Genomic DNA, 24,134 nt, shown 5'->3' on the forward strand with positions numbered 1-24,134 from the left:
TTCACAAGGCACACCTGTTAAATGAAATGCATTCCAGGTGACTACCTCATGAAGCTGGTTGAGAGAATGCCAAGATTGTGCAAAGCTGTCATCAAGGCAAAGGATGGCTACTTTGAAGAATCTCCAATATAAAATCTATTTTGATTTGTTTAACACTTTTTTGGTTACTACATGATTCCATGTGTTATTTCATGGTGTTGATGTCTTCACTATTATTCTACAATGTAGGAAATAGTCCAAATCAAGAAATACCCTGGAGGTGTGTCCAAACTTTTGACTGGTACTGTACATACACATTCATCTATTGTGTTCATTCATAAAAGAACATAACGAAATACACATAAACACAAAGAAACTGAACAAATGAATGCAATATGCAGTGTACATGCAAACACACGGTGATCCAGTCACAGCTGTGTATGAGTAATTGCACTCTGCGTTGATCCAAATAAACGTTTAGTCTCTCTTCAGCTGAATTCCATATGATGGTGTATCACTGACCACACAACCTCAGGGGGTAGTGAGACACTTTGAGCTTTGTCCTGCTGTTACACACACACACGTACAAACATGTGCACACACACAGACACACACGCACAGACACACATATGTAAACACATGCATAAACGAACGAACGCATGCATGCACGCACACACACACGCACACATGCATGAACTAACCCACACACGTGCACACACATACAATGAGAGAGACTGTCTGTATTAGTTGCTACTACTACATTTGTGTTGTGTGTTGTATGTTTGCATTTGTGAATGTATGTTTTTTTTATGGTCTATTCAGTATCCAGTACAGAGCCAGCCATGCAAGTATTATAGCCAAGCATACAGCATAGGTTGCCTATGACACGTTTCCTTTTGGGTTTGGAATGGGTCTTATTTAGTCTGAGAAGGGAAGTATCATGTTACAGATGGGGACTTATGACTAATGTTCCCTCAATTTTTTTTTAGGCACTGAGCAAATTGCACATCTGCTGAGTGCAAAATTGAACATTGTGAAGTTCTGTGCAACTTCTAGCGCACTTTATTGTGAACACTGGGGCTGTACCTGCTTTAAGTGACAGTTTTAACAGTGGCCAAGTAGACTACTGTGGCTATTTGATCATAATGTAGGACTACCAGAGTGGCCTACCATAAAAAAACTATGGAGAAAATGCCTCCCATAACATTTTATCATGGAAATAGCTGTTATATCATTCAGCCTACAGTAGCAGCCAATGTGTGGTGTTCAATGTAGACCTACATTCCATGAGACTTTTGAAAAACATGCAGGGCATTCATCTGTTTATCCACTTGTCCTTCAGACAAGGAGGTGACTGAAAATGTTGTTGTGTTGTTTGATGCAAGAAACCACTTTACAAAATACAATGTATTATTATTCCCAAACCATTATTGCAGAGAATCAGACAAATGATGCTACCCTCTGTCTATTGGCTACTTAGCTTATTCAAGCCTGTCTCAAAATACAACACTGCCCCTTTAAGACAAAAAAAAGCTCTATATCTGACTTGCTTTTCAAAGATGTCTAGAAATTGTTTTGTGCTCTTATAGGAAGCAATCAATTCCCTATTGTTGACTACAAATGATCTATAGCTGGGCTAATAACTCACTAACTAGCAAAGGATATGAACAAAATGCACACACATGGCTACATGTAGATCTTGCTTTGATCTCAAAACAAGCGCATCTACTCACGACCACAGCTGTAAACAGTCCAGTTCAAAGTAAATGGCACCGATCCATTTATGAAAATGGTATATTTTTCGCTAGACAAATGAGATGATCGTGCACTACAGGAAAAGGGACTGTAGTTGAGCCCCCATTCACATCGGCGGGGCTGTAGTTGAGCAACTCGAGAGTTTCAAGTTCCTTGGTGTCCAACAAACTATCATGGTCCAAACACACGAAGAAAGTTGTGAAGAGGACACAACAATACCCCCCCCCCCAGGAGACTGAACAGATTTGGCATTGGGTCCTCAGATCCTCAAAAAGTTATACAGCTGCACCATCGAGAGCATCCTGACCAGTTGCATCACGGCCTGGTTTGGCAACTGCTCGGCATCCGACTGTAAGGCGCTATAGAGGGTAGTGCGTACGGCCCAGTACATCCCTGGGACCACACTTCCTGCCATCCAGGACCTCTATACCAGGCGGTGTCAAAGGAAGGACCAAAAAAGTGTTAAAGACTCCAGTCACCCAAGTCATAGACTGTTCTCTCTGCTACCGCACGGCAAGCGGTACCAGAGCGCCAAGTCTAGGTCCGCAAGGCTCCTTAACAGCTTCTATCCCCAAGCAATAAGACTACTGAACAATTAATGAAATGGCCACCTGGACTATTTACATTGATGACACCCCCCCTGTTTTTACACTGCTGCTACTTGCTGTTTGTCATCTATGTATAGTCACTTTACCCCTACCAACATGTACAAATTACCTCAACTAACCTGTACCCCGCAAATTGACTGTACCGGTACCCCCTGTAAAAAGCCTCATTATTGTTATTTCATTTTGTTACTTTTAAATTTTTTCATTTTACTTTAGTTTATTTAGTAAATATTTTCTTAAATCTGTTTTCTTAAAACTGAATTGTTGGTTAAGTGCTTGTAATTAAGCATATCATGGTAAGGTCTGCACCTGTTGTATTCGGCACATGTGACAAATAAAATGTGATTTGATTTGATGTAAGCCTACCGTAGCTCTGATTAGTTATGCCGCATCGGTCTGTGTAGAGTACGGGCTGAGTCGTGCGCAATAGAATTCTAGTCCGTTACCTTGTGCCTTCAACAAAATCTCTTGCATTGCTCGTTATGTTTCAGTATGTTGCATTGAAAGTGGCTAATATTGCAGTGATTTGATCACAATTGCCACAGTAAATGGAAACACTGATAGTGTTAACTAACAGGGAAAACTCTAGAAAGTTGAATGACCCAAGCCAAGACGCAGCCCATATTTAAGGAGGAAAATGAAGCACTATCCAGAGCTATGTGTGTGTGTGTGTGTGTGTGTGTGTGTGTGTGTGTGTGTGTGTTTGTGCATGCCTGCAGACTTTTATGCTATTTATCTCAGCCAGGTCACCAGCGATACAAGTCAGTATTTGACGTCCATCCACGTCTGAGGACATTGGGAGTTGACATGGAAACTGACCACTAGGGTATTACCTTCGGATTTGCTACAGGGATTGTGGACAGGGATGGAAGATGGGTGTAAGCATCTGCCTCTGATTACCAAGGTTGCAAGTTTGAATCCAGTGATAAAATGTTGTTTTGAGATTTTTGCTTAAAACCTATCCCAAACCTTGACCCTTATCTTTAAAAAATCCCTTGACTTTTGCAACAACTCTCGAAATTTGATAGTTGAGAAACATGGATGAACGTATAATTTTGATGCAAGACTTTATCTTTGTTCCATTGGGACTCTGCAGTCAGTTATAATCGGAAATGCTTAATGTACCGTATGTACTGTACGTGAGCCATTATCTTGTGTGTGTACTTCTATGTGTGTACATACATACTGTACATTTCACAATTTCACAGGTAACAGAGTGAGTTTATCTTCTGTCTACAGTATTTCTCCCACTAATCAAACAAATTGACACACACACACATACAGACACACACACACACACATACGCACGCACAAACACAACACTACACAGACACACACACTTACTATTACAACTCGGAATCCTATTTGGCCATAAATATGCATTTAGATTTTGCTAAAGCTCAGATGTAATCAGATAGCTATGATTCAATCATTGATGTTGGGGGCTTAAACCACTGGCATCCCGTGTTTAATTTAATGGCCTCACTGTGGGCCAAATCCCCCTGATCTACTGACTGATGCACATCCTGGGTTAGATCCCTCTGAAACAAATGGACTGTGAGGATCTGTGTCTGTCTGAGGAGGAGGGATGAGGAGAGATGAGGAGGTGGTCAACCTTTTGGCTCCATTTGTCTTTGTTTTGTGGACGAGTTTGGGGGAGTATGGCTGTTGAGTGAGGTGGGAGGTTGTGTGTGGGGGGGAAGGTTTGTGGGTATATGTGTGTATGTATCTCTGTGTGTGTGTGCACGTCTGCCGTATTGCTTATAGTACAATGCACAGATTCATACTGAGTCTGACTTTTCCAGCTGAGGGCATAATTGAAGTCTGTACAGATGAACAGAAAGTGTCTGCCAAAGCCCAAAGCATCATGGGACGTGTACTGCAACACGTAGCTCCTAGGGCCGGTCATGAGCATTAGCTCTGTGGTTACACTGACGTCTTTCAGTCTCACTAGTGTTCCTGGGCCCCTCAGTCTATCAGAGCTTATCATATGATTACATGTGCAATACCCACTTCTCTGTCCTAGTTTTGTTAGTGTTTTGTTGTTAGTGTTTTGTCATCTGTTTTTTCCCCTCTTTACTTGGACTGGGACATAAGCTCAATGACTAGACAAATGCTGCTGAACAATAATTGAAGAACTCTAGTGAGGTATCACAGCATGGGAGATTAGGTCAAGATAGGGGTCATCTGTGATTTCTATGTCAAGCCAAAGGGTATTGCTGTTGTTTCTGACCTCGTTCAGTTGGGCCTGTGACAGTCTGGACTGTTAGTTAGTTTACCCTTGTCAAGAACTATACGGATGTCCTGTCACACAAGTAAGAGGACACTCCATGATTTACACCACACACACACACACACACACACACAGCCAGGAAGGGGTTAAATAAGAGCAGGAAGCGAGTGGGGTTAATGAAGAGAAAGAAAAGAGTGGGGTTAATGAAGAGCAGGAAGAGAGTGGGTGAAGGCAGCATGTCAGCTGACAGGGGTCTAACCCTAGGGAGGGAAAGAACATGGGGGCATAGTGTTACAAAATCACAGCATGGAAGAGAGGAGAGAGGGAGGAGAGGTAGAGACCAAAAGGGGGAAGATGAAGAGATACAGAGGGAGAGGGAAGGAGGGAAGAGTGGTTTGGAGTGGGAAAGGGGGGCAAGGATGTGTGTGTGTGAGAAAGGGAGGGAGAGAGAGAGAGAGAGGAGGGAAGGAGGGAAAGAGGGAGAAAACAAACCCAGAGAGAACGAGAGCAAACACTCTGTGGAGTCTGGTGGAGGCTATAGGCATGTGGTGCCCCGTTGGAACCTCTCGACCGAAATAGCGGAAACCTTTTTTCTTCTTTATTCCTCCATTGGAAGAGAAAGGGAGAGTTTTGTGGACGAGGGTGGAACAGGAGAGCGAAAGAAGGACAGAGGAAGAGAAGGCGAGAGAGAGACTTTCACTCCTCTCCAGAGATGAACCGGGGAGGGTCCCTGCGAAGACGTCTGTCCTCCCTACGGGGGGCTTGGCGATGGAGTACAGGCTACCTGTTTAGGACGGTAGGAAAGAAGGAATGGAGGGAAGGGATGAGGGAGAGGGTTGGGGTACCTGTGAAGGGAGCGAGGTAGGCTACACGAATGACCCGTTCTCTTGTCTTGTGTCTCTTTGTTTTTCGTCTGAGTTTTCCCATCTTTCCTCCTGTTCTGCCCATGCTCGGGTATTTTGTTGTGAAACTTTTATTTTTATTTCCCTTTTTAGACCTACCAGCCCCCATCCTTTCCCTCTCTCCCCACCTCTTTCTTTCTGTTGGTTCATTTGTAAGGCCTGCTTGTAAAGCCAGGCTCCCAGATGGTTTTGATCAGGGTTCCATGGAGACCCCCCACTTGCTACCTCCCCAAACCCACCCTCCTCCTAGTTGTTGCTCAAGGGGTTATAGGTGGGGGGGGGGGGTGATTGGAGTATGATGAAGTGAACATTGTCTGGACATTTGATTTGGAGTTGGTTGTTGTTCTGTGATGAGGAAATGTTGGAAATAGGTAGACTTTTATTTCACTTAGGCCTGTATGTATTGGAATGTCACCAGAACAGCCCCCCCCCCCACACACACACACACTCATAAAACTGTACAGTCATTGTTTTTGACTAATTAGGAACCAATCACTTTCCCACAATTCAACGTCCCCAGTCTTACAGTGTCTCTCTTAGTTTTTAGTCATCAAGCTGTAGGCTAGACTGTTTGTTTTGGTCCGCCTTGTTGGTTACATCTGTCCTACCCAAGATAGTCCTTTCATTCTCTTTCTCTCTCTTTCATTTGTTTCTGTCCTCCTCTAGCGACTCTCTCTCTCTCTCCACTTGAATAGCCGTCCTGCGTTCCGACATACTGAAGCATTTAGCTTGAGAGAGAGAGAGAGAGACACAGATGTTGGGGCTACACTTTGTGTCGCTACAATCGGCCTAGCCACATGTGTACGCGGGGGACTTGTTAAAGAAAAGGGCCTTGGGAATAAGGGATAGAAGTTGTCAAAACAAATTGTCTCTGCAGGGTACTAATGAGAGAGAGAGGGTTGGAGAGAAAGAGAGTGAGAGAAGATGAGAAGAGTTAGAGGTAGAGAGAAAGAGAGATCTAAGAACTAGTGTGGTTAGCCAGACTAGAGCTGGGCAGTATACCGTATTTTATGATATACCGGTATTAATGCAGGGACCGGTTTAGGTTTTTTACTTTATCCTCTATAAGGGTATTTGAGTGTTTCGTTTGTTAAATGTGATACGCCGTGTATCGTCCATGTTTATAATTTACTTCGCTACTTGAGTCATCTCTCTCGGCTCTCTCTCTCTCCATGGCGCTTTCCACACAGACCTAGCCACGCCCCCTGTCACTCAAGGAGTGCATTTGTTGTTCCTAGACCACGAGACTCTTGCGTTCAGTCTCCATGGTCAATGCAGCACATGCAACGTCGATGACAACGATGCTGTTTTCACTTTGCTTCTTATTATAAATCCACTAGCGTTCTATAATGACACTATTAGTTTGTTTCTTACATCTGCAAACAGCTAGTTTATCCTTTCTTGGCAAGTTGGGCCTGAATCTTGTGCAATGCTAATTGTTAGCACTAATGCTAATATCTAGCTAGCTAATAAATGTACTGAGTAAGCACAAACATATTGAGCTATACAGCCTATTAATACCAGTGAAGGTGTAGACTTAAATCATCATGTTGTTTGTATAACAGTATCTTCTAAATCAAAGAGGAATACACAGAGCAAGAATATGTTAGCTACATGAAGTAGCTAAGAGAGAGAAAGATTATAGGGTCCCCTAGGAAATACTTATCAACACTTTAGTTCCTACCCTGTCACATTAACTCATCCATTGCCATGTCAAACAACACTCTATTCAAAGTGCTCACTATTATATTCTAACTATAGAATTAGAATAGTCATTCTATTTCCATGATTCCAACAGTTCACCCAAGTGTTTTGCTCTAAATCGCAAGAGGGTGGGGGGGGGGGTTGAAGTTAAAACAATCAGAATGGAGAAATATCCATTCAAATCACTTAGAGTATATGTGTTGCCACCCTAGGGTTACGGACTATCATAAAGAAAATGTACAACGTTTATTCTTCAAAAACATAAAATAGTGTCAAATACAGTAATACTATCCATTTTTTTTTTTAAATACAGTGATATGATATTCTGGCCATATCGCCAAACCCTCAGCCAGACTGAAGAAATGGATGATGATAGATAACATCAGGTCTTCACCTGAGCTCATGTGACCCTGCCTCCCCCTTCCCAAGAGGAGTGTATAAGTCTCTCTGATCTTTGAACTCTATGGGAGTGGATGGGAGGGCAGCCATAGAAATGCCGTTATAGTTATACCTGTAATGTGTATAGTACTGTAACACTTAAATGGTCTGGGAAACTGGCCCAAAGAGAGTAAAAACAAAGACAGTAAAAAGTAAAAACAGAGACTACTTACTGTACAATGCAGTCCTCTCTTATATTGTGTGTTGGGGGGAAATGAGAGTGTTTCGCATGATAATGATGATTCTTAGTCTATGACTGTTTTGCTCTTAGTTGTAGTATTCTTCATCTACTTACGATACATTGTTTGTGTGTATTCTTCACTTTTATTGTGTGTGTGTGTCTGTGTGTGTGTAAAAAACAATAATTTCAAATCCATTTCGGGAAATAACCATTTGTTGTAAATTATAATAACTGCCCCTGGATCTGCCCCAAAACATGTGTTCACACACCAAAATAATTTGTGCGAAAGAAATGCTTTTGGTGATTTATGAGTTCAAGGGTATTTTGGGTGCTTGGTCTTTCTCGCTGTCAACCAGCTTAACTGTATGTTGGGTTTGATATCTAACTCTTAAGTCTCCTTATTAAGAATTTTCACTATAATGGCTTCTATGTCTGCTTTTGTTTCAGGGTTCAACAAAGTCCACAAAGAGTATGGAGTCTCGACGCAGATCATCAAGGTAAGACCCTTTTATCACATGGTGTTCTGCAAGGTTCTCCTCTCTCTTCTCCTGTCCTCTCCTCTCCCTCCCTCCTCCCTCCGAGGAAACCAAGTCCCCACACAGGGACTTCGAAACGGTTTAAATCCTGTCTTTCACCAATATGAAGAACCATGAAAAGGGGGATGCAATGAAAATATGAAAGTAGACTCACTCTTCAGGGATCTTTCCGTGCAGGTAGTTTTACGGCTCACTCTTTCCTTCTCATTGAATCGCTCCCACGCACAGTATAGATGTCGGATCTTAATTTGATCACTCTTTTGTTTTGGAGAATTTTGCTGATGAATCAGGAAGTTCAAGTGAGCCTTGTGATTGGCTAAAAATGTACAGTTCTCTTTCTCTCCATTCGAGAGCATTCGAGTCATTGGGATCAGGGCTCTCTATCTTAAAAGAATGTTCTCTCTTGCTCTCAATAGGCCTAGGTCCTATTACTGCAACATTCAAATGAACAAAAATGTATCTGAAATTCAGCCATACACATCAACACCTGTAGTAAAATATAGCTTAACAACACAAGATAGTTATTGGTTTCCACTAGGCTACGACATACAAGTGTCTAGTGTATCCTAAGGTTACGAATTAACTGTCAAAATTCAGTTCAATTGTGGCCTGGGGTGGTTTAGCAATTAGGGCCACTGCCTTCAGCGCACACATATACTGTAGGCCTAGCGTGTTTGTGTGGGTTCAATTCTGGCCCGAGTACTTCTGGCACAAATAATGCAGTCTCCAAATTGACTCGATGTAGTTAGACATTTTAAATATGGACAGGCAAGGGTCATTTCTTATTTTTCTTGATAAGAAATTAGCATACCAGACACTTTTAGATAACATAAATAGTAAACAAATAAAATAACAGTACGCCAATATTAGTTTTCATTCATACAGTGTCACAATAGATTGCCGTGGTAAACAAGGAAATACTTCATTTCTATTGTACAGAATGCATGTAAAATAGACAAATTGCCCTTTGTTCCAAAAGGACTACATTGTTCCATTGATAATACCAACAAGAGGACAAACGTATCTTGAAAGACTTTGGTTTTGAGCAGGACTAAGGCAGAGAGGAAGAGGCAAAGCGAGATGGGTCATTCTTGCCAAATAAGCCCAAACCGTTTCTATGGTCTTGATATGCAGACCTAAGCTTGTCGCCTGCATTCCTGCCTTTGGGATGGTTCATATTGTTAGGGCGGAGACATGAGCATCTCGTCATTGTATACTAATGTCTTACTAAGGTAACACTGACATCACCTTTTAGGGAGTGGTAGAAGTGACCAATAATGGTTGCAATTGAGATCAGCTGTGCGGGTGAATCTAGTGCATATTGATGGTTTAACGAGACATCAATTGGTTATAATCAAGTGCCATCGATGGTTGTAATTGGCCCATTGTTAATTCATTATATTCCTATAGGCTACATTTTGTAGGCTATCCGTTAGCCTATCAATAGTCACATAAAAGGTGTGAAACACAATAATCTACTGTTTGTGTTTCCCTGACTAAATTGATGAGCTGATTTGGGCCATCAGTTGATTGACAGATATATACCTAATGTAGAATGATATAATTTCAAGTACAGTGCATTTGTAAAGTATTCCTTCCCCAAGATAGAACTCTTTAGCCTGAATGCCAAGCGTCACTGACGTCTGGCGGAAGCCTGGCACCATCACTACAGTGAAGCATGGTGGTGGCAGCATCATGCTGGGGGAGAGGTTTTTCAGTGGCAGGGACTGGGAGAGTATTTGGGATCGAGGGAAATATGAAGATCCTTGATGAAGTACAGAGAGATCCTTGATGAAAACCTGCTCCAGAGTGCTCAGGACAGAGATCGTATGAGAAGCTAAAAACAGGAGAATCAACTTTTTCTGTCAGATTCTAACTAGCCATTTGATATCCTCAAAACACAATTTCAACAGCAGACTGATATCTTTGAAATTCTTATCTTACTCCAGAAATATATATCACAAAGGCAGAAGGTAGTTAAAGTGTGACTTACCTCTGATCGAGTCTGGCTAAGAACCCAAGAAAAATAAATCTGAGGACAAAAATTAAGACAAGAAATATGTGCCTCACTTCAAGAGCCATGGCGGAGATGAAACTGTGTTTGACGGACAATGTTGAGAGCCGAGGGACATGAAGAGTTTTGATGACAAGATATTTTGACTACATTTCATTGGTCAAGGGGTTGTGAAACGTTCATACAGTACAGACGTAAAAAGGGAAACCAATAATATCGATTAATGAAAATAAATATATATCACAACATTTGGTTTAGGAGTATTTAATCCGACAGCAACAATATAATAATATAAATCTAAGTAACTAAAGTGACATATTTGGTAAGTTGTAACGGAGTAAAACGTAAGTTACTTCCATCAGAAATTACTTCAGTACGAGTGCAAGTACAGTGCACAGAGAGTAACTACAAAAGTACTACTTCCTCCAAAATATTTAAGGGTATTAGTAGACTGGATTTGAACCTATGCCCATGCCCACTCTGGCATATGTGCGCAGTTGTTAGCAGCTGTATCCTACTGGACAAACAGGCACTGAGATAACCATGAATTTATTTAGCCTCTTGCTTGCCTTGAACATATAATAAAACAATTGATGTAAAAAAATATATATATATTCCCTTATGAAAAATACGTCTACCCCCTACAAATATTGTCAATTTATTATAATCCACATACGAATTCACACGAGACACGCTGTAGCCTGCACGTAGCCTACATAGGCTACTTGAACTGACGCCCAGTGGATCTGCAGTCTAAATTATTGTATAGCCTACAAGCACCGCTTCCAGCTGCCCGCTGGCTATCAATTCTAAATATTAAATGAACATTAAAATCCTCCTGCGACGAAATGGGTCATATTAAGATCCGACATCTGTAGGATAGCAGGTCTTATCCCATGTTTTACTGACAGGGCCTATACGTTTTTCACATTAACCCCACCAAGGATGTCAACCAAGGCTTGCGTCCATTTTATTAGACCCTATTGGTCTGTCTCTGTAGCAGCTATCAATGTGCAGAGCTTATTTTGGATACAGGACTCTTTTGTTTCCTTGCCAAGAAAAGCATTAACATCATAGGGTGAAGCAGCAATGTAATATAGCACTGCTGTGTACTTTTTTGAGATTTCCGAGACCATTTGTTAGACATTTTTACGGAGCTCCAAATATGAAGCAGTGCATTGTGAGAGAGGCATGCAGCAAACAGAAGTTGATATTATCCATTTGTGTCAAGGGAACAACCCCTAGCTAACCAGCAAGCCCTGGAAATAGCCTAGCCAAGCTGTTGTGCAGATATATAGCTAGCCTACTCTTTTATATGTAAGATTCTTCCTGGCATAACATATGTTGTCAGTTTTGTGCCTTACTAGCATATACTACAAGACAAAGATACAGCAGAGGTGATGTTTTTAATAATGATGCAGCTGTATAAAACATTGAGAAACAAAATCAACCAATCATGTGCTCCCTCTGGCTCGCCACATTGCCGTCAAAGCAACATACACACACACACACAATTATTATCACACATATTCACCTTCATCACACACTATGTAGGATGTCTATCATGAACGTGTTATCTGCAGTGGCAATAGCAGAGCTATTTTTTCCACCGGCTATGTTTGTTCAAATGCGTAAATGCGATCAGTGCAGCTGCGTAATTGAGCGCAGCGAGATATGCGCTGGACTGATAAAGTGAAGGCTGTCGGTCTGGTCTGTAGCTAAAGCAGCGCTGATGAGAAGCAGATTGGAGCCCAGTGCATGCTGGTGTACCTGGAGGAGACCCAAACCGCAACTCTATAAGCTGTATACCCTCAAGGAGAGTAGGAGAGAGAGAATTGCGAGACTATGGGGGAGGGGGACTGAAATATAGTAAGATAAGAGAGTGTATAAAGCACATAATAAGAGTAGGGAGAGTGAGAGAGGACGAATCATACAGTATATTTGTTTAGCAGAGAACCTTTTTGATATATTGCTTTGTCTAGTATTTCTTTTGACTAATAAGGTGGTTTCTCATAGTGCCAGATGTACAACATGTTTGCACTGTTAAACCAGTGTATTTCCCGGTAGCAGACACATGAGCAATATCCTCCAAATCGGCATTCCAGAGTTGAGACGTGGGAAATATTTCTAGTAGACGCTCAATCGCTCTCTCTGAGCCATATGCTCTCCCAGTCAGTTTCAGGCTTGCTCCCGATTGCAGTCCGGACACATCACATTGGGGAAAAGGCATGTGGCCGCTCTGCCCCAACTCATTCTTCGCGATTGAGCAAAATGTTTTGTTTGGTTTGCTGAGGCTCACACTCACGGAATGCGGAATAGTTTCATATCAGGCTTTGTTTATCCCTCGAATCAATCTCTTTCCACTGTTTTCGTCCGAGCGGCTCCCAAGCGAAACATACATGTTTAATGTACTGCATTTTGTGCGTGTGTGTGTTTAATGTACTGGACAGCTGTTGGAGTTTGGAGGCTACCCTGACCCCACAGTGATTTAGTGATGTCATGTCCTTAAGAAATGGGATTTAACAAAGACTCTGGCCGGTATTCAGTCAGTTGCAGATAGTGGGTTTTATGGATAGCACTTTTCATAGCAGACAGTCTCTTTCTCTCTGTCTTTATCTTGATCCTCTCTCTCTCTCTCTCTCTCTCTCTCTCTCTCTCTCTCTCTCTCTCTCTCTCTCTGTATTACATTCTAAATACACTTTATTGGCATTGAAGGAACAATCTAATTTTGCCAAACCAATGCAATACACACAGAAAAGTAGCTCTAAGTCAACTATTTTCAACTTGTCATTGAAATTGACTTGACATTGACATTACCCTGCCTCCCTTACTGTAATTTAGTAATTTAATTTGCAAAGCTTTATTGCCATGGAAAGTGTAAAAAATACAGTTGGTCTCTCTCCCCTCCCCTCTCCCTACCCCAGGAGTGTGAGTCTGCTGCAGGCCCTGGAGGAGAGCTATGAGGTGGACCTGGTCTACATCACAGAGCGGATCATCTCCGTCTCCTTCCCCAGCTGCGTGGAGGAGACCAGCTACGCCTCAAACCTCCGCGAGGTGGCCTCCATGTTGCGCTCCAAACACCAAGACAACTACCTAGTAAGGGCTGCCCCACTGATCAAGGATCAGCTCGCCCTACCAATACATAGGCTTAAAGGGGATCAGTCCCCTCTGGAAAAGTGTTTGTTTCGCAGTAGAGTAAAAAGAAAAGAAAGAAATGGAAAAGAAAATATTGTAACGTTGAAACTTTTTCAGCTCTTCAACCTCAGCGAGAAACGGTATGACATCAACCAGCTCAATCCAAAGGTGTTGGACTTTGGCTGGCCAGACCACCACGCTCCTGCCCTCGATAAGATTTGCAGTATCTGTAAGGCCATGGACACCTGGCTGAGCGCAGACAGTCACAATGTGGTGGTGATACACAACAAGGTGAGACAGTGATACTGTACTCTATCTAAAGCCCTCACAAGCATATTGAGAAACATTGCAGCTGTCATACAAACGTATCAGGGCTTTGTACTGTTTATGCTGCTCTGAGACAGTAGATGGCGTTCTCAGGCAATTGTCTCCTTCCCAATATATACAGTTGACTTGGGAAGTTTACATACACTTAGGTTGGAGTCATTAAAACTTGTTTTTCAACAACTCCACAAATTTCTTGTTAACAAACTATAGTTTTGGCAAGTCGGTTAGGACATCTACTTTATGCATGACACAAGTAATTATTCCAACAATTGTTTACAGACAGATTATTTCACTTATAATTCACTGTATCACAATTCCAGTGGGTCAGAAGTGTACATACACTAAGTTGACTGTGCCTTTAAACAGCTTGGAAAATTCCAGAAAATTAAGTCATGGCTTTAGAAGCTTCTGATAGGCTAATTGACATCATTTGAGTCAATTGGAGGTGTACCTGTGGATGTATTTCAAGGCCTACCTTCAAACTCAGTGCCTCTTTGCTTGAAATCATGGGAAAATCAAAATAAATCAGCCAAGACCTCAGAAAAGAATTGTGGACCTCCACAAGTCTGGTTCATCCTTGGGAGCAATTTCCAAATGCCTGAAGGTACCACGTTCATCTGTACAAACAATAGTATGCAAGTATAAACACCATGGGACCACGCAGCCATTATACCGCTCAGGAAGGAGACGCGTTCTATCTCCTAGAGATGAACGTACTTTGGTGCAAAAAGTGCTAATCAATCCCAGAAAAACAGCAAAGGACCTTGTGAAGATGCTGGAGGAAACAGGTACAAAAGTATCTATATCCACAGTAGAACGAGTCCTATATCGACATAACCTGAAAGGCCGCTCAGCAAGGAAGAAGCCACTACTCAAAAACCGCCATTAAAAAAAGACCGAATACGGTTTGCAACTGCACATGGGGACAAAGATTGTACTTTTTGGAGAAATGTCCTCTGGTCTGATGAAACAAAAATAGAACTGTTTGGCCATAATGACCCTCGTTATGTTTGGAGGAAAAAGGGAGAGGCTTGCAAGCCGAATAACACCATCCCATCCGTGAAGCACGGGGGTGGCAGCATCATGTTGTGGGGGTGCTTTGTTGAGGGAGGGACTGGTGCACTTCATAAAATAGTTGGCATCATGAGGCAGGGAAATTATGTGGATATATTGAAGCAACATCTCAAGACATCAATCAGGAAGTTAAATAAAGCTTGGTAGCAAATGGGTCTTCCAAATGGACAATGACCGCAAGCATACATAAAGTCAATGTATTGGAGTGGCCATCACAAAGCCCTGACCTCATTCCTATTGAAATGTTTTTGGCTGAACTGAAAAAGTGCGTGGGAACAAAGAGGCCTACAAACTTACACCACCAGTTACACCAGCTCTGTCAGGAGGAAGGGGCCAACATTCCCCAAACTTATTGTGGGAAGCTCCCTGAAACGTTTCACCCAAGTTAAACAATTTAAGGTAACTGAGTGTAACTTTAACCCACTGGGAATGTGATGAAAGAAATAACTTCAACTTCAACTGTATCTTCTGAATGACCAATAAATCAAAGCAATACTTCCTGATTGCTAATCCTTATTTGATGTTCTTTCTGCAGGGGAACCGAGGGCGAACAGGAGTGGTGGTGGCAGCATACATGCATTACAGCAACATATCAGCCAGGTGAACATATAGCCCATGAGACTTAATGGCACAATACACAAGAGAGATGGGGGGGGGGTAGAGAGAGAAAGAGAGAGAGAGACAGGGTGCGAGAGAGAGAGGCTGCGAGAGAGAGGAGGCGGGAGAAGGTGCGCGAGAGAGAGAGAGGGTGCGAGAGAGAGAGAGGGTCAAAGAGAGAGTTAGTGTGCTTGAGAGAGAGGGTGCGGGAGAAGGTGCGAGGGATAGGGTGCGAGAGGGTGCGAAAGAGAGAGTGGGTGGGAGAGAGAGAGGGTGCAAGAGAGAGAGAGAGAGGGTCTGAGAGAGAGAGGGATCGAGAAAGAGAGAGGGTGCAAGAGAGGGAGAGGGTGCGAGGGGGAAAAGGAGGGTGTGAGAGGGAGGATGCGGGTGAGGGTGCGAGAGAGAGAGAGAGGTTACGAGAGATATAGAAGTTGCGAAAGAGAGGTTAAGAGAGAGAGAGATTATGAGAGAGAGAGGTTACGAGAGAGAGAGGGTGCGGGGGGAGGGAGAGAGGGTGCAAGAGAGGGAGAGGGTGCGAGGGGGAAAAGGAGGGTGCGAGAGAGAGGATGCGGGTGAGGGTGCAGAGAGAGAGAGAGAGGTTACGAAAGATATAGATGTTGCGAGAGAGAGGTTAAGAGAGAGAGAGATTATGAGAGAGAGAGATTATGAGAGAGAGAGGTTACGAGAGAGAGAGGGTGCGGGGGGGAGGGAGAGAGGGTGCCGGAGAAGGTGTGAGAGAGAGACAGGGTGCGAGAGAGAGGATGCGGGAGAAGGTGCGATAGAGAGAGGGTGCGAGAGAGAGAGAGGGTGTGAGAGAGAGGGTGAGAGAGGGTGTGTGAGAGGGTGCGAGAGAAGGAGAAAGTGCAAGAGAGAGAGGGTGCAAGCCAGAGAGAGGGTGCAAGAGAGGGAGAGAGAGGGTCTGAGAGAGAGAGGGATCGAGAAAGAGAGAGGGTGCAAGAGAGGGAGAGGGTGCGAGGGGGAAAAGGAGGGTGTGAGAGGGAGGATGCGGGTGAGGGTGCGAGAGAGAGAGAGAGGTTACGAGAGATATAGAAGTTGCGAAAGAGAGGTTAAGAGAGAGAGAGATTATGAGAGAGAGAGGTTACGAGAGAGAGAGGGTGCAGGGGGAGGGAGAGAGGGTGCAAGAGAGGGAGAGGGTGCGAGGGGGAAAAGGAGGGTGCGAGAGAGAGGATGCGGGTGAGGGTGCGAGAGAGAGAGAGAGGTTACGAAAGATATAGATGTTGCGAGAGAGAGGTTAAGAGAGAGAGAGATTATGAGAGAGAGAGATTATGAGAGAGAGAGGTTACGAGAGAGAGAGGGTGCGGGGGGAGGGAGAGAGGGTGCCGGAGAAGGTGTGAGAGAGAGACAGGGTGCGAGAGAGAGGATGCGGGAGAAGGTGCGATAGAGAGAGGGTGCGAGAGAGAGAGAGGGTGTGAGAGAGAGGGTGAGAGAGGGTGTGTGAGAGGGTGCGAGAGAAGGAGAAAGTGCAAGAGAGAGAGGGTGCAAGCCAGAGAGAGGGTGCAAGAGAGGGAGAGGGTGCGAGGGGGAAAAGGAGGGTGTGAGAGACAGTGTGTGCGAGAGAGAGGGTGAGGGTGCGAGAGAGAGAGAGGTTACGAAAGATATAGAAGTTGCGAGAGAGAGGTTAAGAGAGAGAGAGATTATGAGAGAGAGAGGTTACGAGAGAGAGAGGGTGCGGGGGGAGGGAGAGAGGGTGCCGGAGAAGGTGTGAGAGAAAGACAGGGTGCGAGAGAGAGGATGCGGGAGAAGGTGCGATAGAGAGAGGGTGCGAGAGAGAGAGGGTCAAAGAGAGAGTTAGTGTGCTAGAGAGAGAGGGTGCAGGAGAGGGTGCGAGAGAGAGAGAGGGTGCGAGAGAGAGAGAGGTTGCAAGAGAGAGAGAGGGTGCGAGAGAAAGCGAGAGAGAGAGGGTGTGTGAGAGAGAGGGTGCGAGAGAGAGAAATGGTGTGAGAGGGTGACAGAGAGAGAGAGAGAGGGTGCGAGAAGAGTGAGAGGTTGCGAGAGAGAAGGGTGAGAAAGAGGCGAGAGAGAGTGCAAGGGAGAAGGGTGAGAGAAAGAGGTGAGAGAGAGAGGGTGCGAGAAAGAGGCGAGAGAGAGGGTGCGGGAGAGGGTGCGAGAGGGTGCGAAAGAGAGAGTGGGTGTGAGAGAGAGAGAGAGAGGATCTGAGAGAGAGAGAGGGATCGAGAAAGAGAGAGGGTGCAAGAGAGGGTGCGAGAGAGGGTGCGAGATAGCGAGATGGTTCGAAAGAGAGATGGTTCGAGAGAGAGAGAGAGAGTGCAAGAGAGAGAGGGTGAGAGAGGGTGTGTGAGAGGGTGCGAGAGAGGGTGAAAGTGCAAGACAGAGAGGGTGCAAGAGAGGGAGAGGGTGCGAGGGGGAAAAGGAGGGTGTGAGAGAGAGGATGCGGGTGAGGGTGCGAGAGAGAGAGGTTACGAGAGATATAGAAGTTGCGAAAGAGAGGTTAAGAGAGAGAGAGATATGAGAGAGAGAGGTTACGAGAGAGAGAGGGTGCGGGGGGAGGGAGAGAGGGTGCCGGAGAAGGTGTGAGAGTGAGAGAGGGTGCGAGAGAGAGAGGGTTCAAGAGAGAGAGAAGGTGCGAGAGAGAGAGAGAGAGGGTGCGAGATGGAGAGAGAGAGAGAGACGGTGCGAGAAAGAGAGAGAGAGAGAGGGTGCGAGAGAGATAGAGTTTGCGAGATAGAGGGTGCGAGAAAGTGAGAGGGTGCAAGAGAGAGAGAGGGTGCGAGAGGTTGAAAGAAAGAGAGAGAGGGTGCGAGAGAGAGAAAGGGTGTGAGAGTGTGACAGAAAGAGAGAGAGGGTGTGAGAAAGAGAGAGAGTGTGCGAGATAGATATATATAGAGAGAGAGGGTGCCGAGAAAGAGAGAGGGTGCGAGAGAGAGAGGGTGCGAGAGAGAGAGAGAGGTAGCGAGAGAGAAGGCTGAGAGAAAGAGGCGAGAGAGAGAGTGCGAGAGAGAAGGGTGAGAGAAAGAGGCGAGAGGGTACTGAGAGAGAGAGAGAGAGAGAGAGAGAGAGAGAGAGAGAGAGAGAGAGAGAGAGAGAGAGAGAGAGAGAGAGAGAGAGAGAGAGAGAGAGGGGAGTGAGAGAGAGAAAGAGTAAATTAGAGCAGAGTAGGGCGGTCAACAAATCAACAGATGATGAAGAGTCACAAGATTCATGTTATCCGCCGATCATCACATTCCCCCTCCCCACCCAACATGTTCCAACTGTGCACCAGTGTTCAGGACTTCTTCCACAAAGCAGGCCCTAATTCCATCAATGGCATACAGTACAAAGAAACACAACACTGAGTTCACGTAAAGGTCCAATGTTCTCAGAGTACCAGCTTTTTCCCTCAATCTGCTATTGGTTGTATTTGGGTCACATTCTCTTTTTTTTAACATGATCAAAATAGAGTCCTTTGAAGAGGTGTGAAGATATGACTGAGCGGTAGGCAGGGTACGGGTGCTAACCAGATGTGTGTCTCTGTTTGCTTAGTGCTGATCAGGCCCTGGACAGGTTTGCCATGAAGAGGTTCTATGAAGACAAAGTACTTCCTGTGGGTCAGCCATCTCAGAAGAGGTCAGTTTCCCTCCACTTCCTGTCCGACCCCTCTACTACCTCTTTGACCCAAATACCATTTCCTGTTTAATTTTCTCTTTATGAGTTACGCCCAGATCTTAGTGGGTTTAAGTTCACCTTGTTGTCTCAACCACTCTCCTACTCTTTCTTTCAGTTTGTTGTCTTTTTTAGAGGGGCAACGGAGGCCTCCTCCTTTTTGCATCCTAATTTGTCGAGATCCATCTGTAGACTGAAAGTCATAAGTGAATGAGTATGATGTAAGCGTCTGCTGTTTTCTTTGCAAAGGTCATACCTAGAGATAGAATCTCCATTTATCTACTTGACATGTTTACATGCACACACTGTCCAGTGTACACCAATGGCATGCTGATTCCTCTGTTAACAAAACATTGAAATTCTGAATTCTCTCTCGCTCTCTGTCTCGCTCTCTGTCTGTCTCTCTCTCTTTCTCTCTCAGGTATGTACAGTACTTCAGTGGTCTTCTTTCAGGACATATCAAGATCAACAACAAACCCCTGTTCCTTCACCATGTCATCATGCACGGCATCCCCAACTTTGAGTCCAAAGGAGGTGAAAGTTGACACACACACACACACACACACACACACACACACACACACACACACACACACACACACACACACACACACACACACACACACACACACACACACACACACACACACACACACACACACACACACACATACACCTGCTTGTTTTTACTCAATGTTCTGTGATGGTTTTTCAGGATGCCGCCCTTTCCTCAAGATCTACCAAGCCATGCAGCCAGTCTACACATCTGGGATCTAGTAAGTACACACACACACACACACCTTCAGTCTCCGTTTTCTCACTCACACAACACTGGCCAGATGCCTGGGTCTGCAGGGTTACAATGGCTCAATGATAATAATATCACACACACACATTTGCCCCCGCAAGTAAATCCATTGTAAGCTTGCCACACATAATTATGTTTAGCTAGCCTCTCTAGTTCCCCAGCCCATCTCTAGTTTCCCAGCCCCAGTCTCTAGTGCCACAGTCTCTAGTACCCCAGTATCTAGTGCCACAGTCTCTATTTCCCCAGCCTGTCTCTAGTTTCCCAGCCCCAGTCTCTAGTTCCCCAGTCTCTAGTTCCCCAGTCTCTAGTACCCCAGTATCTAGTGCCCCAGTCTCTAGTTCCCCAGCCCCAGTCTCTAGTTCCCCAGCCCCAGTCTCTAGTTTCCCAGCCCCAGTCTCTAGTTTCCCAGCCCCAGTCTCTAGTTTCCCAGCCCCAGTCTCTAGTTTCCCAGCCCCAGTCTCTAGTTTCCCAGCCCCTGTCTCTAGTTCCCCAGCTCCCGTCTCTAGTTTCCCAGCCCCCGTCTCTAGTTTCCCAGCCCCAGTCTCTAGTGCCCCATTCTCTAGTTTCCCAGCCCGTCTTTAGTTTCCCAGCCCCAGTCTCTAGTTTCCCAGCCCCAGTCTCTAGTTTCCCAGCCCCAGTCTCTAGTGCCACAGCCCCAGTCTCTAGTTCCCCAGCCCCAGTCTCTAGTGCCCCAGCCCCAGTCTCTAGTTCCCCAGCCCCAGTCTCTAGTTCCCCAGTCTCTAGTTTCCCAGCTCAGTCTCTAGTTCCCCAGTCTCTAGTTCCCCAGTCTCTAGTTTCCCAGCCCCCGTCTCTCATTCCCCAGCCCCCGTCTCTAGTTCCCCAGCCCACGTCTCTCGTTCCCCAGCCCCCGTCTCTCGTTCCCCAGCCCCCGTCTGTCGTTCCCCAGCCCCCGTCTCTCATTCCCCAGCCCCCGTCTCTCGTTCCCCAGCCCCCGTCTCTCGTTCCCCAGTCTCTAGTTCCCCAGTACCAGTCTCTAGTTCCCCAGTACCAGTCTCTAGTTCCCCAGTACCAGTCTCTAGTTCCCCAGCCCCAGTCTCTAGTTTCCCAGCCTCTAGTTTCCCAGCCCCAGTCTCTAGTTCCCCAGTCTCTCGTTCCCCAGCCCCTGTCTCTAGTTCCCCAGCCCCAGCCTCTCGTTCCCCAGCCCCAGTCTCTAGTTCCCCAGTCTCTAGTTCCCCAGTACCAGTCTCTAGTTCCCCAGTACCAGTCTCTAGTTCCCCAGCCCCAGTCTCTAGTTCCCCAGCCCCAGTCTCTAGTGCCCCAGCCCCAGTCTCTAGTTCCCCAGCCCCAGTCTCTAGTTCCCCAGTCTCTAGTTTCCCAGCTCAGTCTCTAGTTCCCCAGTCTCTAGTTTCCCAGCCCCCGTCTCTCATTCCCCAGCCCCCGTCTCTAGTTCCCCAGCCCCCGTCTCTCATTCCCCAGCCCCCGTCTCTAGTTCCCCAGCCCCCGTCTCTCGTTCCCCAGCCCCATCTCTCGTTCCCCAGCCCCCGTCTCTCGTTCCCCAGCCCCCGTCTGTCGTTCCCCAGCCCCCGTCTCTCGTTCCCCAGCCCCCGTCTCTCGTTCCCCAGTCTCTAGTTCCCCAGTACCAGTCTCTAGTTCCCCAGCCCCAGTCTCTAGTTCCCCAGTACCAGTCTCTAGTTCCCCAGCCCCAGTCTCTAGTTTCCCAGCCTCTAGTTTCCCAGCCCCAGTCTCTAGTTCCCCAGTCTCTCGTTCCCCAGCCCCTGTCTCTAGTTCCCCAGCCCCAGTCTCTCGTTCCCCAGCCCCAGTCTCTAGTTCCCCAGTCTCTAGTTCCCCAGTACCAGTCTCTAGTTCCCCAGCCCCAGTCTCTAGTTCCCCAGCCCCAGTCTCTAGTTCCCCAGCCCCAGTCTCTAGTGCCCCAGCCCCAGTCTCTAGTTCCCCAGCCCCAGTCTCTAGTTCCCCAGTCTCTAGTTTCCCAGCTCAGTCTCTAGATTCCCAGTCTCTAGTTCCCCAGTCTCTAGTTTCCCAGCCCCCGTCTCTCATTCCCCAGCCCCCGTCTCTAGTTCCCCAGCCCCCGTCTCTCGTTCCCCAGCCCCCGTCTCTCGTTCCCCAGCCCCCGTCTGTCGTTCCCCAGCCCCCGTCTCTCGTTCCCCAGCCCCCGTCTCTCGTTCCCCAGCCCCCGTCTCTCGTTCCCCAGTCTCTAGTTCCCCAGTACCAGTCTCTAGTTCCCCAGCCCCAGTCTCTAGTTCCCCAGTACCAGTCTCTAGTTCCCCAGCCCCAGTCTCTAGTTTCCCAGCCTCTAGTTTCCCAGCCCCAGTCTCTAGTTCCCCAGTCTCTCGTTCCCCAGCCCCTGTCTCTAGTTCCCCAGCCCCAGTCTCTCGTTCCCCAGCCCCAGTCTCTAGTTCCCCAGTCTCTAGTTCCCCAGTACCAGTCTCTAGTTCCCCAGTACCAGTCTCTAGTTCCCCAGCCCCATTCTCTAGTTCCCCAGCCCCAGTCTCTAGTTCCCCAGTCTCTAGTTCCCCAGTCTCTCGTTCCCCAGCCCCCGTTTCTAGTTCCCCAGCCCCAGTCTCTAGTTTCCCAGCCCCAGTCTCTAGTTTCCCAGCCCCAGTCTCTAGTTTCCCAGCCCCCGTCTCTCGTTCCCCAGCCCCCGTCTCTAGTTCCCCAGCCCACGATGTTCCAGCCTGGTGTTATGATCAGTAGTAGTGTTATTAGTAACTGGAGGAGCCAGTGAAATAAGCAGACTTGGATGTGTGTGGACACCCCAGGGCCTTGCTGAAGGACCCCTACAGAGACCCAGGCAGGAAATGATGAATTATACAGCTTTGTGCAGATGTTTGAGCATACAGGAGGGCATACCCACAGATGGCAGGACAAATGAGGGCACTCCAGGTGGCACTCCTTACATGGTCCCCTCCACTTTACATGTCCTTCCTTCCTAGTCTATGTATTTATCAAATGTATAGTATATTCATGTACTGTATATCTGGTGTGTGTGTGTGCAAGCGGAGACTGCTGAGGGGAGGACGTCATGCATGGAAACCATGTGTTTTGATGTATTTGATACCATTCCACTAATTTTTCTTCGGCCATTACCACGAGTCCGTTCTCCCCAATGAAGGTGCCACCAACCTCCTGTGGTGTGTGCATACGTGCGTGTGTAGGTCAGGAGACGGCAACAGGCACATTTTAGTTTTTGGTTTAAAAAAATATTGTAAAATTACCAGGAATTCAGCAAAACATGTTTAATATGTAAGAAATATTTTCCCAAGTATTACTACAAATAAAAGAGACATACCGTTGAAGTCGGAAATTTACATACACCTTAGCCAAATACATTTAAAATGTTTTTCACAATTCCTGACATTTAATCCTAGTAAAAATTCCCTTTCTTAGGTCAGTTAGGATCACCACTTTATTTTAAGAATGTGAAATGTCAGAAAAATAGTAGAGAGAATGATTTATCTCAGCTTTTATTTATTTCATCACATTCCCAGAAGTTTACATACACTCAATTAGTATTTGGTAGCATTGCCTTTAAATTGTACCATGATAATGTGCATCATGTGGTGTGATGTTGTGTTAACAAGAGTAACCCTTCTTTTGCTCTCTATGTGTGTTTACAGTAATGTCCAGGGAGACAGCCAGACCAGCATCTGCATCACTATTGAGCCTGGCCTGCTGCTGAAGGGGGACATTCTGGTAAGGAACATCAGCTCTTCACTGAGTGACATGGAGAAGTGTACTGTACATGGATTTTGGGAGTGTTTATTACGGTATTAACCCCCTCAAATGAGAGGATAGTGGATTGACCTCTGTTGGGGAATGCAATTTATTTGAACCACATTGAGTCCAAATGCTTTACATTATGTGCAAATACAGTATGTTTGTCCCTAATGCTTTAATAGGCCCCATTCATGAAAGCAGCAATGCTGTAAAAACTAGAGGTAAGGACAGTTGGCATGTGCCCACTACCCCCTATAACACACAGTATGCAGGCTGTAACAATGTCTACACTATTTCTGATCAATTTGATGTTATTTTAATAGACATAAATCAGCTTTTCTTTCAAAAACAAGGACATGACCCCAAACTTTTGAACAGTAGTGTGTATATATATATATATATATATATATATATATATATATGTTTTTTAAGTAATATGATTTTTTATTAATTGATACACAATGCATGAAAACCTGCTCCTGAGTCCGTCTCCATGACTACTTCAGTCAATGTTATATTCACAGGC

At 45.6% G+C, this 24,134-nt stretch overlaps 1 protein-coding gene across 12 annotated transcripts in view; it reads left to right on the forward strand.

The window, feature by feature from the left end:
- Window positions 1-24,134, forward strand: part of tns1b (tensin 1b) — a 233,516-nt gene that overhangs the window by 139,682 nt on the left and 69,700 nt on the right. For 11 of the 12 annotated variants that reach the window (XM_031806233.1, XM_031806228.1, XM_031806232.1 and 8 more), the window contains 8 exons: window positions 8,248-8,297; window positions 13,275-13,446; window positions 13,603-13,776; window positions 15,422-15,486; window positions 18,985-19,068; window positions 19,526-19,638; window positions 19,820-19,880; window positions 23,509-23,584. In XM_031806233.1, the coding sequence (XP_031662093.1) occupies window positions 8,248-8,297; window positions 13,275-13,446; window positions 13,603-13,776; window positions 15,422-15,486; window positions 18,985-19,068; window positions 19,526-19,638; window positions 19,820-19,880; window positions 23,509-23,584 (795 nt within the window). Of the gene's footprint in view, window positions 1-5,080; window positions 5,372-8,247; window positions 8,298-13,274; window positions 13,447-13,602; window positions 13,777-15,421; window positions 15,487-18,984; window positions 19,069-19,525; window positions 19,639-19,819; window positions 19,881-23,508; window positions 23,585-24,134 lie in introns of those variants that run through there. The other variant, XM_031806238.1, reaches the window with a different exon arrangement.

This window comes from Oncorhynchus kisutch, linkage group LG26, assembly GCF_002021735.2.
Source record: "Oncorhynchus kisutch isolate 150728-3 linkage group LG26, Okis_V2, whole genome shotgun sequence".
Lineage (NCBI taxonomy): Eukaryota > Metazoa > Chordata > Actinopteri > Salmoniformes > Salmonidae > Oncorhynchus > Oncorhynchus kisutch.